At 35.7% G+C, this 11,634-nt stretch overlaps 2 protein-coding genes across 4 annotated transcripts; both read right to left on the bottom strand.

The window, feature by feature from the left end:
- Positions 1-480: 480 nt before the first annotated feature.
- LOC116165883 (GTP-binding protein Rheb homolog) lies at positions 481-5,331 on the bottom strand. 2 transcript variants are annotated; one of them, XR_004144210.1, is made up of 6 exons: positions 4,929-5,331; positions 4,797-4,868; positions 4,529-4,736; positions 4,348-4,477; positions 3,707-3,823; positions 481-1,603 (listed from the first exon to the last, which is right to left on the bottom strand). XR_004144210.1 is itself a non-coding variant. In XM_031480614.1 (5 exons), exons 1-5 carry the CDS (start codon positions 4,975-4,977, stop codon positions 1,514-1,516), a joined length of 549 nt encoding a protein of 182 aa, XP_031336474.1. In that variant the 5' UTR covers positions 4,978-5,326; the 3' UTR covers positions 481-1,513. The 2 variants fall into 2 exon arrangements, 1 of the variants encoding a protein (XP_031336474.1); XM_031480614.1 differs by lacking the exon at positions 3,707-3,823 and having other exon boundaries at positions 4,929-5,326.
- Positions 5,332-8,413: 3,082 nt separating this feature from the next.
- On the bottom strand, positions 8,414-11,560 carry LOC116165881 (ralA-binding protein 1). Of its 2 annotated transcripts, none has more exons than XM_031480610.1 (7): positions 11,390-11,560; positions 10,650-11,337; positions 10,458-10,596; positions 9,931-10,407; positions 9,486-9,663; positions 9,122-9,433; positions 8,414-9,076 (listed from the first exon to the last, which is right to left on the bottom strand). In XM_031480610.1, the coding sequence occupies exons 2-7, from the start codon at positions 10,735-10,737 to the stop codon at positions 8,444-8,446; spliced, it is 1,827 nt and encodes a 608-aa protein (XP_031336470.1). In that variant the 5' UTR covers positions 10,738-11,337; positions 11,390-11,560; the 3' UTR covers positions 8,414-8,443. The 2 variants fall into 2 exon arrangements, with proteins under 2 accessions (XP_031336470.1, XP_031336471.1); XM_031480611.1 differs by having other exon boundaries at positions 9,931-10,404.
- Between the last annotated feature and the right edge of the window lie 74 nt (positions 11,561-11,634).

The raw sequence follows: 11,634 nt of genomic DNA, 5'->3' as shown, positions 1-11,634 counted from the left end.
CAACATTTTCAGAGTTGCACTTTTAGAAATATGGCAAAATGTCTCTGCCAATGTTAATATAATCCCCCCCACAAGTCAAGACAAAATCTATAATGCTAACAAGTCAATAACGAACCGATCTTCCAAATTTCACTGTAATAAACACAATGGTGGCGCTAGGAAGAATTTCTTCCACGCAATTTGGTGGACAATTTTCAAAATTTCAGAAAATCTCCCAAATAAAATTTTATCTAGTAAAAACCGGACTTACCTCGGGAAAGTAGCTAGTTCATCAAATTTTACTCTAATAAAACAGAATGGTGGTGCTAGGAAGAATTTCCCCCACGCTATTTGGCGGTTACATTTCTCAAAATTACAGAAAATCCCCCAAATAAAATTTTATCGAGTAGAAACCAGACTGGTCTAAGGAAAGTAGAATATTGTAACTAGTACTGTACTACTACATTATACCAGCTGTGATTATACAAATCACAATCGCAATACATATTCAAACAAACTTTAATTAACAGATATACTATTACATATTTTTGTTAATACATAAACTATTAAACTTTTCAACAAATAATTGCAATTGAATTTTAAGTAGTGTACCAATGTCGAAAATTAAGTTGATACAAAGAACTATTATTGTATAATTGATATGCAAAAAGTTAATTCAGTTATGCTTACTTAAATAATAAACTATTACATTAGAAAACACTTAACAAACAAATTAAGCAGTGCTACAGCCAAAAGAGCTACAACACAGTATAATATTATTATCACTTAAGTCTATCACTAGCCTAGCTAAATAGCAATGAAAGAATGTTAAACATTGCCATCACAACACTTCGGTGATGTATTCAACAGTCACTTTTATCAACTTATTTTTTTAACAATAAATAAATAGCTAATTAAGTGTACTGTGCTGTGAGTATTTTATTTTAAATAGCTGATTTGGTACTTATGTAAAGTGACTTTTATGCAATGTTGTGATAGTAACATTATTGAGGTATTTGTTATTTTGCTAGTCGCTCTCCTTCACACAGACTAATATAATTACCAACAAATACTTCGGCAATCATTTCCAATTACTAAGACTATTACTAAAAGCAATTAATAAATCACAACTACTACGGTCTATTATAGACGACTGCAATTGAAATTTAGAACACATCTTTGACAAATGTTAAATGACCAATGTGTTACACAATATACAAAAATATATTTAATGTTCCGCAGAAACACGGTTCACTATATTGGCCTGTAGTAATTTATAGATTCCTACTATATTTACAAATTTTGTATCGAAGGAACTAACTAGGAACCTGTACATTACTGGATTGCCATTTAACATAAATCTAACCATTAAGGCAAGATAAATTATAAATACTTTTCCGTAACCTACATAAATTAAGAGTGTAATTAACGATACACATGTCACGGCTGCATACTGAACTATACATATATTAAACTTTATAACTTCTTATTGAAAAACATTAGGTACCTAAGAGTTATTGTACTTCCTTCCGTCTTATGATATTGAACAATTTGATTTTTCGTTCATTTTTGTGTCTGCTTTTTCTATTTCCATTAGTAATGTGTGGAATATATCAGACACAGACTGAAACAAAGTGTATGTATTATTATATGTTCAACTTAATTTCCACGTGTTGCTAAAAAAAAACAGCGCCCTTCTGCTTGATATGATCCTTGTGTGAATTTCAGAGAATTTGGTTGGGGGGTGATTTGAGCACAGAGTGTGCGTCCATCTTTTTTTTCTAGGTGTATGGTGGCGGCCACATTCATCAACTGGTGTATTATTGATCCTTATGTGTTGTATCGGCTTGTAGAAAACGTATGTGTGTGCTATGACATATTGATAAAAAATTATGATTTAAAAACGTTTATAAAAAATTGTTTTATAGTGTCAGATTGTATAGCATTAATAGTATTTTTTTGGTAAATAGCAATAAGCGTTAATCATGGCAAGTTGGGCTGGAAATATACTGTGTCGCCCCATCTATTGATCCAAGCCTAGATTCTCCAACAACGTTGCAATCCTAGATGCATACTGTATATTTATATGATTGATCAGATGTAACGATGAAAGGAGGTGCACAAATACCCGTTTCCTTTATAGAGTTTTTACATAATGACATTTTTTTTCTATAAATTACCACGTATTTAGTAGATAAATTTAACAATTTTAGAAATCAGATAAACGCGTGATGTTTAAAAATATTAAAAATAAACGACTTCATTTAGGTGTGCCAAATTATTGACTTCCTAGCTCAAACCAAAAATACCGCGTTTGGAAGTGTCCTCAAAAAATAGTAAGTGCAGGGAAAAAACGTTTACCACGATATTTTATATAAATCATTTTTTGATTTCCCCACAAGCTAGAACATAAGCAACAAATGTCACAATCGAAGATTATAATAAATGAACTCAAAGTATTACAAATAGGACCTGAAATGTCAGCATTTAAATTTAACTCATTCTTTAGCAAAAAGGGATCAACTCATAGTCAGGAAAATTATCCAAATCGAAACAAGCTTCTGCAGAAGACAACAGAGCTATCGTTTATGTGAGGAAGGAAACTGGGAAGACATCTACTACTGGTCTTCTGAAAAGCTAATCTGATAAAACAAGTCACAACACACAAAGAAATGTTGCTCTAACCGTCCAGGGAAAGTGGTACTTGCACAACAGCGATTTGACTTGGCCACTCGACTTCCCATCCAATATGGCGCCCGCCTCAGACTACAGCCAATCTGACCCTTTTTGATCCTTCTACTGCAAAAATGGTATACAATGGCAGCAAGTAGTACATATAACCACAGATTAGATGTTCCGAAAGTCGTTATATTAAAACTGAATTCGGAAACGAAGTTTATTAAATTTTATTTATCAAAACTGGAGGAGAAGACAGAAGAAAGATGTGTATCGGTTCAGCCGTTTAGCCGAAAATGTGAGTTTTAGACACTTGCGCATGCGCGATTCCACCCTTCCCTTTATGTCTAAGAATATGTGTACCAAATTTGGGACTAATCGGTTTAGCCGTTTAGTCCGAAATGAGAGTACAGACGGATCAACATCATTGAGATTTAGTTTGATTTGGATTCCTGATGCTTCAAAACGTGTATTTCCGTCAAAAAGTGAGGAGTCATTTTTTACCCCAATGCAATACCTCCCTTACTAACCTGTGGGTGGTATAAATGAAGCGCGAACGCACAACATGTCAACTACGAAACAAAACACCAAGAGTAATTGACAGAAGACACATGGTGAGCGAGGTCCCCCTGCATGACTAGTATAAACTTGTTTGTACGCGAACGCGTCAATTCCGGCCGCCGCCGACGCTGTGTTTCGACCTCCGATATGTTTCGATTAAAATGTATCGGAACCAAAATCGAACGTCTAAACATCTCTACCGCAGATATAAATATTTACATCTATGGTATAACATACAAACATTGAATATGTACGCTTTTTTAAAGGAGAAAATTCTTCCCAGACCTCTCTAGGCAAATAACATTATTGACCGAGAGGTCAAATTATGGAATTTGCTACCAGATACTATTACAAACGTCTCCTCTTTACCTCTTTTCAAATTTGCGCTAAACAGTACGTACTATAGTTACAATAAAGAACGATAATCGATGACCACCATTACTTTGAAACTTTATCACCTGCTAACAATCTTAACATTTTGTGTACCAACCTGTATACATTTAATGTTTATTTATTTCTTCCTGTTGTGTTGGGTCGACGTTGAAAACCAGGTGCAGCATGTGTGTCCGTCCATTTGTCAGGTGTGCATATGTTAATAAATAATTGTCTGTTGACAATAAAGGCATTTATTATTATCATATTATATTTTGCTCTCTCTATACAACAGCTGTCTTCCTCACACTTTACAGGCTGTATGAGAGAGCCAATGTAGCAAGTATACCCCAAACAAGAAAGGTCTGTCTGGTCGTTTCGATAAATTATAGGCGCTCAGTCTCTGGTGCATTTTGATGTACAGCAATGTAAAACACCTGATAAGTGATATGAAATATTGGTTGAGTCTTCACTTTTAAACCTTGACAAGCGGATGCAAGTTCAAGTATGCAGAAATTACTGTGCCACTAAAGAAGCAAAATAACAACAATGTATTTACAATATGTTAACAAATATGGGATTTCTACTCTGCTTACTTGAAGCATCTTCAAGGAGACCAAGTCTATGATTTATAAATGCTATCATATCAATATCAATGTCGGATAACCTTTTGACCTTATATCTTATATAATAAACAAGCAATTAATACAAAAACAAAGAAGTTCAATACTACATAAAAATTGCACTTCAAATACTTACTGTATTTTGCTTGGCAGATGCCTCCAAAAATATCGCATTCCATCCCTCTGCGAGTTTTCTACCTTCCTCATAGGAAATCATCCTTTCCATATGTAGATCAGTCTTATTACCAACTAAAACTAATGGAACACTGAAAAGCAACAGCAACAATAAAAAGGTTACGAAAATAGTCGACACTTACTGTACTTTTCCAGTTATATCCAATAGCTTGTCATATATTATCTTGATAACGTCAAATGATTTTTCGCTAGTTATACTATACACAAGAACATAACCATGCACGTCTATACTATACTGTGATGGAAATATAGAATATTCATCTTGTCCAGCAGTATCTACTAACTGTATCTCATAATCTTGAGAATTGATTCTTGTGGATTTTGTGAACGCTATCAAGTAAATTAAAGTTAGTGGTCGTATCAAATTTCCCAGGTCGATAAAATACTTACTATTTTCGATTGTGGGATCATACGAATCAACAAACTGTCCTTCTACAAATTGTATACTTAAAGACGATTTTCCTAGGTGTAAAAAATGATTAGAAATTATTACACATTTTTGCATAAATAAGTGTCACTCACCTACTGATCTGTAGCCCATGACGGCTATTTTGCGTTGTCTAAATGGCATTTTCCTATATTTGAGTAGGTACCTCGGAGGTCGCTTATTTTTTCAATTAAAATTGCTCATTCGTATTAGACTAAATTTAATTAATAAATAAAATCACGTACAAACAAAAAACAATCACACTCCGCTGACCGTCGTGCGTTTTCTTCAGGCGAATTGCGTTTGATCCGATTACCGACAGGTGGCGCCCCCAGCAATTACACATTCCATTTATTTGATAGTGCAAAATCTGAAAATACTTATCTCTTGATTACGATGTACTTTATCACTCGCTCATTAGCTGCTACTAATGCCAATAGATTAGCTGCGTAGGTAAAACAGGAAGGCGAGTCATTTATTGCGACGTTAGATCAAAACATTGGCGTATGAATTGTGCTGTGCAGTGGCGGAACTAGGGGGGGGGGGGCATCAAAAGCTATAACATACCATATTATTACCCGCACGTCAGTAGAGAGGTATTGCATTGGGGTAAAAAATGACCCCCCAGAAATACACGTTTTGAAGCACCAGGAATTCGAGTCAAACAAGATCTCGATAATGTCGGTCTCTGTCTACCTATGGTCTCATTTCCGACTAAACGGCTGAACCGATTGGAACCAAATTTGGTACACATGTTCTCATACACAAAAGGAATGGCTGCAAAGCTTTTAGACAGAATCAAGCATGCTTAGAGGTTATCATCTGTGTTGGGCTGGCCGGCTAGCACTTCAGCTATGGGTTGCCTAAGTGTGAACTTTCATAGAAACAGTTTTTGATTGAATCTCTCTTATCACTCGGTAGTATGTTTTAGACAGGAGTAAAATGACCTCATACGTAAAGCAACAGAATATTAGAATATCAGCAAGCAGCCTGCCTCCGACGTCTCTGTAGTCACGGATGTCGCAGGAATGAAAGAGGATGAGCATAAAATTCGTTCGTCAGACATCTGTTCCTCATAGCGAAGAAGACTACTCACCCTGGTCCTACTGTTCACCCATAGAGTAGGACTCCCAACAGTTACTGTTCGTCCATAGCGCAAGTTTCTCCAGGTCCTATTGTTCACCCATAGCGTAGGATCACCCTCGTCCATGTTAAAGTTGCATTTGACATCTGTTTAAATAATGAGTCTTGTCAAAAAAGCCGCTGACATGTCTCCTCACCCGTTACTCCAAAGAGTATTCTAAGCATACATTTTGTATACATAGTTTTCTTGTATTTTATCGCTACATCTAATAGAAAAGAAAACTGTGGACATTAATTAATTCATTTACATAAATTTATTGAATTACTCTTTAAAAAGCAGTTTTCATTTCAATATTATTTTTGAGTTTGTTCTATCAATATGAAACGTTTTGCTACGACATATGTAATTAGCGAGATTACTTATTTTTCTGAAAATCTGTATTTTTTTTTTTTAATAAAATCGGTTACAAATTTTCCTAAACTAAATTTTACTTTTTAACCCATTTCACCCTCTATCTTCAAGAATAACAAAGTAACACATGCAGCACCACGTTCTGTATAGCACCCCTTATTGGGACAAACATTGGCAGTTTTAGGAATGTTCCTTTATAAACAAAATTATGTTGACTCACATGGCATAGTGGAGTGACCGCTCCACCAAAGTAATGAGGGACCATGGTTTGAATCCAGCCCAGTACTATTGCCACATGAGCAGGGGCGGACTGGGTAACTGCGGGCCAGGTGGAATTGAATAGGTTAGAGGCCATTAAAGTATTAGTGTAGTAATGATGGCGACGGGGGGGGGGGGGGGGGAGCTCTGAGGTGCACCACAAAAACATTTTAAAGTACTCCTTTCTCGAAAATAAATTACCATACAGTTTTTTTTTAAATTGCAGCTGATAATTAAAAGTAACAAAACATTCAATCCACACGAGGTGCATCGTGCGTCGCCTATCATTGTATTTCAGCACTTTCATCCTACGACAAAAAATGATAAATTCATTGTAAAACACTTCAATTAAAACAGAATTTTTTAACAACCTAACATCAACCCCAATTAGAGAAACGTGTTAATAATTTAATTAATAGTGCAAGAAACTAAATACAGCACATACTTATAAATTTCCAACGGGCTATTATGATCTACAGGCCACCCGCCCCCCCGGGCCAGTGCGCCCCTGGTTATACACTGCCTTTTTTTGAGCTCCAAAAAAAACATTGTCTCAGATTGACCCGGAAAAAAATTTCTTATAGAATGTGGCCTGTAGAATCCATAATTTCAAACAGTTCCAAGATTGGGCTACTAGTTCAAAAGTTACACCCCTTTGAATTTTTTTCGAAATTGGTTTCTAGTCTATAACTTTTGATTGAGAAGTCTGATCGAAAAAGTACGAATTGTTTTGGATTCTACGCACCAAAATTAATCAGAAAAAGTGTTTTCCCGAGAAATTTTGGTGCAGTCGATTTTTGGTAAAAAAGGAAGTTAATATACACTGCCTTTCTTTGAGCCCCGAAAAAAAAATTGTCTCAGATTGACCCGGAAAAAAATTTCTTATAGAATGTGGCCTGTAGAATCCATAATTTCAAACAGTTCCAAGATTGGGCTACTAGTTCAAAAGTTACAGCCCTTTGAATTTTTTTCGAAATTGGTTTCTAGTCTATAACTTTTGATTGAGAAGTCTGATCGAAAAAGTACGACTTGATTTGGATTCTACGCACCCAAATTAATAAGAAAAAGTGTTCCCGAGAAATTTTGGTGTAGTCGATTTTTGGTAAAAAAGGAAGGTTATACACTGCCTTTTTTTTAGCCCCGAAAAAAAAATTGTCTCAGATCGACCCGGAAAAAAATTTTCTTATAGAATGTGGCCTGTAGAATCCATAATTTCAAACAGTTCCAAGATTGGGCTACTAGTTCAAAAGTTAAAAGAAATTTTGGTGTAGTCGAATTTTGGTAAAAAAGGAAGGTTATACACAGGGGCGGACTGGGTACTTACGGGCCATTAAAGTATTAGTGTAGTTATGAAGGTGTCGGCGAGGGGGGTGGGGGGGTGTAGCTCTGAAGTGCACCACAAAAACATTTTAAAGTACTCCTTTCTCGAAAATCAATTACCATACAGTTTTTTTTTAAATTGCAGCTGATAATTAAAAGTAACAAAATATACAATCCGAGGTGCGCCGCCTATCATTGTATTTCAGCACTTCCATGCTACGACAAAAAATGATACATTCATTGTAAAACACTTCAATTAAAACAGAATTTTTTAACAACCTAACATCAACCCCAATTAGAGAAACGTGTTAATTTATTAATAGTGCAAGAAACTAAATACAGCACATACTTATAAATTTCCAACGGGCCATTATGATCTACAGGCTAGGTGGCAATCGCCACCCGCCTCCCCGTGCCGGTCCGCCCCTGCACATGAGCATAGTAGTCATTCGCAAAATCTACCTTATAACGCAACATCTTTATATTATTAAACAACAAATAAAAAAGCAACCTGAAAATAAATATACTTTATATACATTAAGTAAGAAATACGTTTTTAGTACAGGCGTCAATTTTCGTTTTTAAATCTATGCACTCTTCTTGCTGCTCCATAATTTGCCGTACGAGATTAATTTTTTTAATTTGCAATATCTGATTCTCCTTCTGGAGCAAATCCATAATTTCGTCTAAACTAACAGAATTCGTGTCACCATAAAAAGGAATGTAATCTTTTTGAGACAGCTGAGCTTCTAGTGTCGTTATTTCGGCCCTTTCTTGTTCAATTTGTTTCAAAAAGGATTCTTTCAGATTGTTTAAAAAAGTATTTTTTATTTGCAATATCGCCAAAGCGTTATTTAAAAGTTTGTTTTCTGGAGCACTGGGGGTTACCTCCACCGGCTCTGCGTCTTTTACCGAATGTTTTTCACAAGATGACGAATCTGATAAATTGGTGTCGGAAACAGGGGCGGCTATTTCGGTGGTCACTTCCATTTCTACGGTTGTTGGTTCCTCCACGCATTCCGCCGATTGTGAAGGGGGAGCTTCGGCTTCCGAAGAAATTGTAGGGGTAGCAGATCTTTCTCCTTCATTTTCTGTAGTTTCCTCAACATGTTGCTCGTCAATTTTTTCAAATAGCAGTTCTCGATCTTTGTTAGCGGTTTTTAACTTTCGCTACAAGTCATAGATTTAGCACCTACAACCTACCGATGACAGTACCTTTAATTGAGTGATGATCCTTTGTACTTCCCACAACAGTTCTTCTCTTTGTTTAGATATAAAGCCAACATTCATTTCGGAATGAATTTGTGCCAGTAAAGATTCTTGTTTTAATAGTTCTTGCTCCATCAATTCAGGATCATCCGGTAACTGGGAACTAGAAGTTAATGGGTAGACATAATGCTCTAAGACTGTGTTTGGAAACAAGGCGGGACAGTGAAACAGAAGCGAAGACAAAAGTCGCTGTGATGTTTGTAACGTTGAACTAAGACATAATGCGATATTTTGTGGGCTCATTTTATTGAGCCTCTCCTGTAACCATTTTTAATTTCAATTAAAGCAGCGTTTCAAAGCCTACACTTACGTTTAAGGTTACATTATATAGGTGGACTGTAATCCATGACAACAGTAATCTATTGGTCTCGGGTAAATTACCAACTAAAATTTTTAAGTGTTTTTCTCGCACCGCTACATTTAAGATTGCTCCGGCCTCCTCAAAGCGTATTAATAAGTCAGCAGTAAATACAGGCTCAGGCAAGTCCCTGCAATAGAATTTATACTAGAGAAAAGACAGACCACATACATATTTATTGCCTAAGGCCTAAAGAATGAATGTTGCAATTTACGTGACACAATCACGGGAATTACAAATGATATCTTTAAATTTCTATAGCAAGAGAATTCCGATGTCAATCGGGTTTGTGCAACACGGAGCTCAATATTTTAAGAACATTTGTCCTCTCAGACATTTGGCATTTACCTACCCTAAACATATAAAATTCCCATGTACTAATGGGTTATCAAGTTACCTTAAAAACATTTTCAATAGACTTGTCACAGTAGGTACATCGTAGTCTGATAGATTAACATGCTCTCGTTGATTGTACAATTTTTTTAAATGAAGCACTTTGGATTTGGGCCCACTAACTTTGTAAACATTTTCAAACGTCAGGCCGTGATCCTCTACATATTCGATACATGCTCTAACAGGAACAGGAAGGTCGATTCCATCGTGACATCTCCCATGCTCGATAGCCAACTTCAAATTAACACCGAATATAGGCAAGACCTCTGCAATATCGCACCAATCCTCACTTTTAACCTTCTTCTCCTTTTTTTCTACTTTACACTTCTCCTTATCCTTTTCAATTTTCTTCTCTGTACGTTTGTCTTTCTCTTTCTTCTTTTCAGTAAACTCCTTATCTTTCTCCCGAGATTTTTCTCGCTTTTCTTTCGATTTTGTCGGGAATTTAAATGACTTAGATTTCTTTGATTTCGAAGGGCTTCTTAAATTACAACAATTAAACTACTTATCAACATCGATACCGAAACATACCTAACCTCGTAACTTTCCTCTGCCGAACTTTCGCCTTCTAAAGCCGCATAGCCTCGTTCCTTGTCCTTTTTATCCTTCTTATCCTTACGTTTGCCTATTAATATATCTTTTTTAGTAACTTTTTCAGCATCGTCACTATCTGAAACGTTCAAATTACTATTGCTACAATAAACAGCAGTTAGTCAATTTTACATTCCGGATCGTTGCTTTTTGTTTTGTGAATATCAGAGGCATATAAACCTGGAAAGTCTTTCATTACGTCGGGACTTTCAAAATCCATTAATTAAATTGTTTAAAAAAGTCTAGGGAGCGGAAATTTTTCAGATTCCATAGCAAAAAACCAAGAATACACAAAATCTGCAAAAGTACAACGGAACTACTACCGTCCAATAAACGATTCATTAGAACTATGCAGGAAAGCCTTAACTACTACGATCGGCCCGCCTCATATTAGTACAAAAAATATAAATTATTATAAAAAAAATAAAACAGAAAATTACTTTCCTTTTTTTTAAGCAGTCGTTTCAACTATTGCTTTCTTCACACATTCTGCAAAGTCCCTTTCACTCTTCTTGATTAATTTTCGGTATTAGTCATTCTAGAGTATATTTTTTAGTTAAGTTCGTAAAAATTAGCGTGGCAGCTGCGAATAAAAGGAGAATTTTGATTTTTGGCGTTTTTGACGTAATTAACAAGGCAAGATTTGATTCTTGACCAAGAAAAACTACTTATGCTTTTTCTTCTATTTAATTGTAACGAATTTTCAAGAACGATATCAAGGAGCAACCACGTCGCCACCAGATAAAAGATTAATCACCGGCGATAAGAAATGAAAGGGGATGTGATGCGTTCTTTCCTGGCTCTAGAAGCTTTTCGTTTGCTATATAAGCAAATTGAATTGTTTAATTTTGTTAGTTTTCTGTTACACGCACCTTCTGTTTTTCCGGCTACACTCTTCTCTCTATCCATTGCCTTTCCATATTCGCGTATCCTCTCCTGTCTTTCAGATCGTCTACCATCTTCACTCGCTATTCTAATTCTTAGCAATTCATGCATTGCACAATGCTTTTCCTGCCAAATGCTTCTTTTGCCATGCCAGTTGTTTAATTAATACTTTCAGATCTTCTGTATTCTCAACAAACAGTAAAGTCTCATCAGTAAACCGAATATAAGAATT

This window comes from Photinus pyralis, unplaced genomic scaffold, assembly GCF_008802855.1.
Source record: "Photinus pyralis isolate 1611_PpyrPB1 unplaced genomic scaffold, Ppyr1.3 Ppyr1.4_LG3a, whole genome shotgun sequence".
Lineage (NCBI taxonomy): Eukaryota > Metazoa > Arthropoda > Insecta > Coleoptera > Lampyridae > Photinus > Photinus pyralis.
The sequence above is the reverse complement of the archived record's forward strand: the minus strand, read 5'-3'. Positions and strand labels throughout refer to the sequence as shown.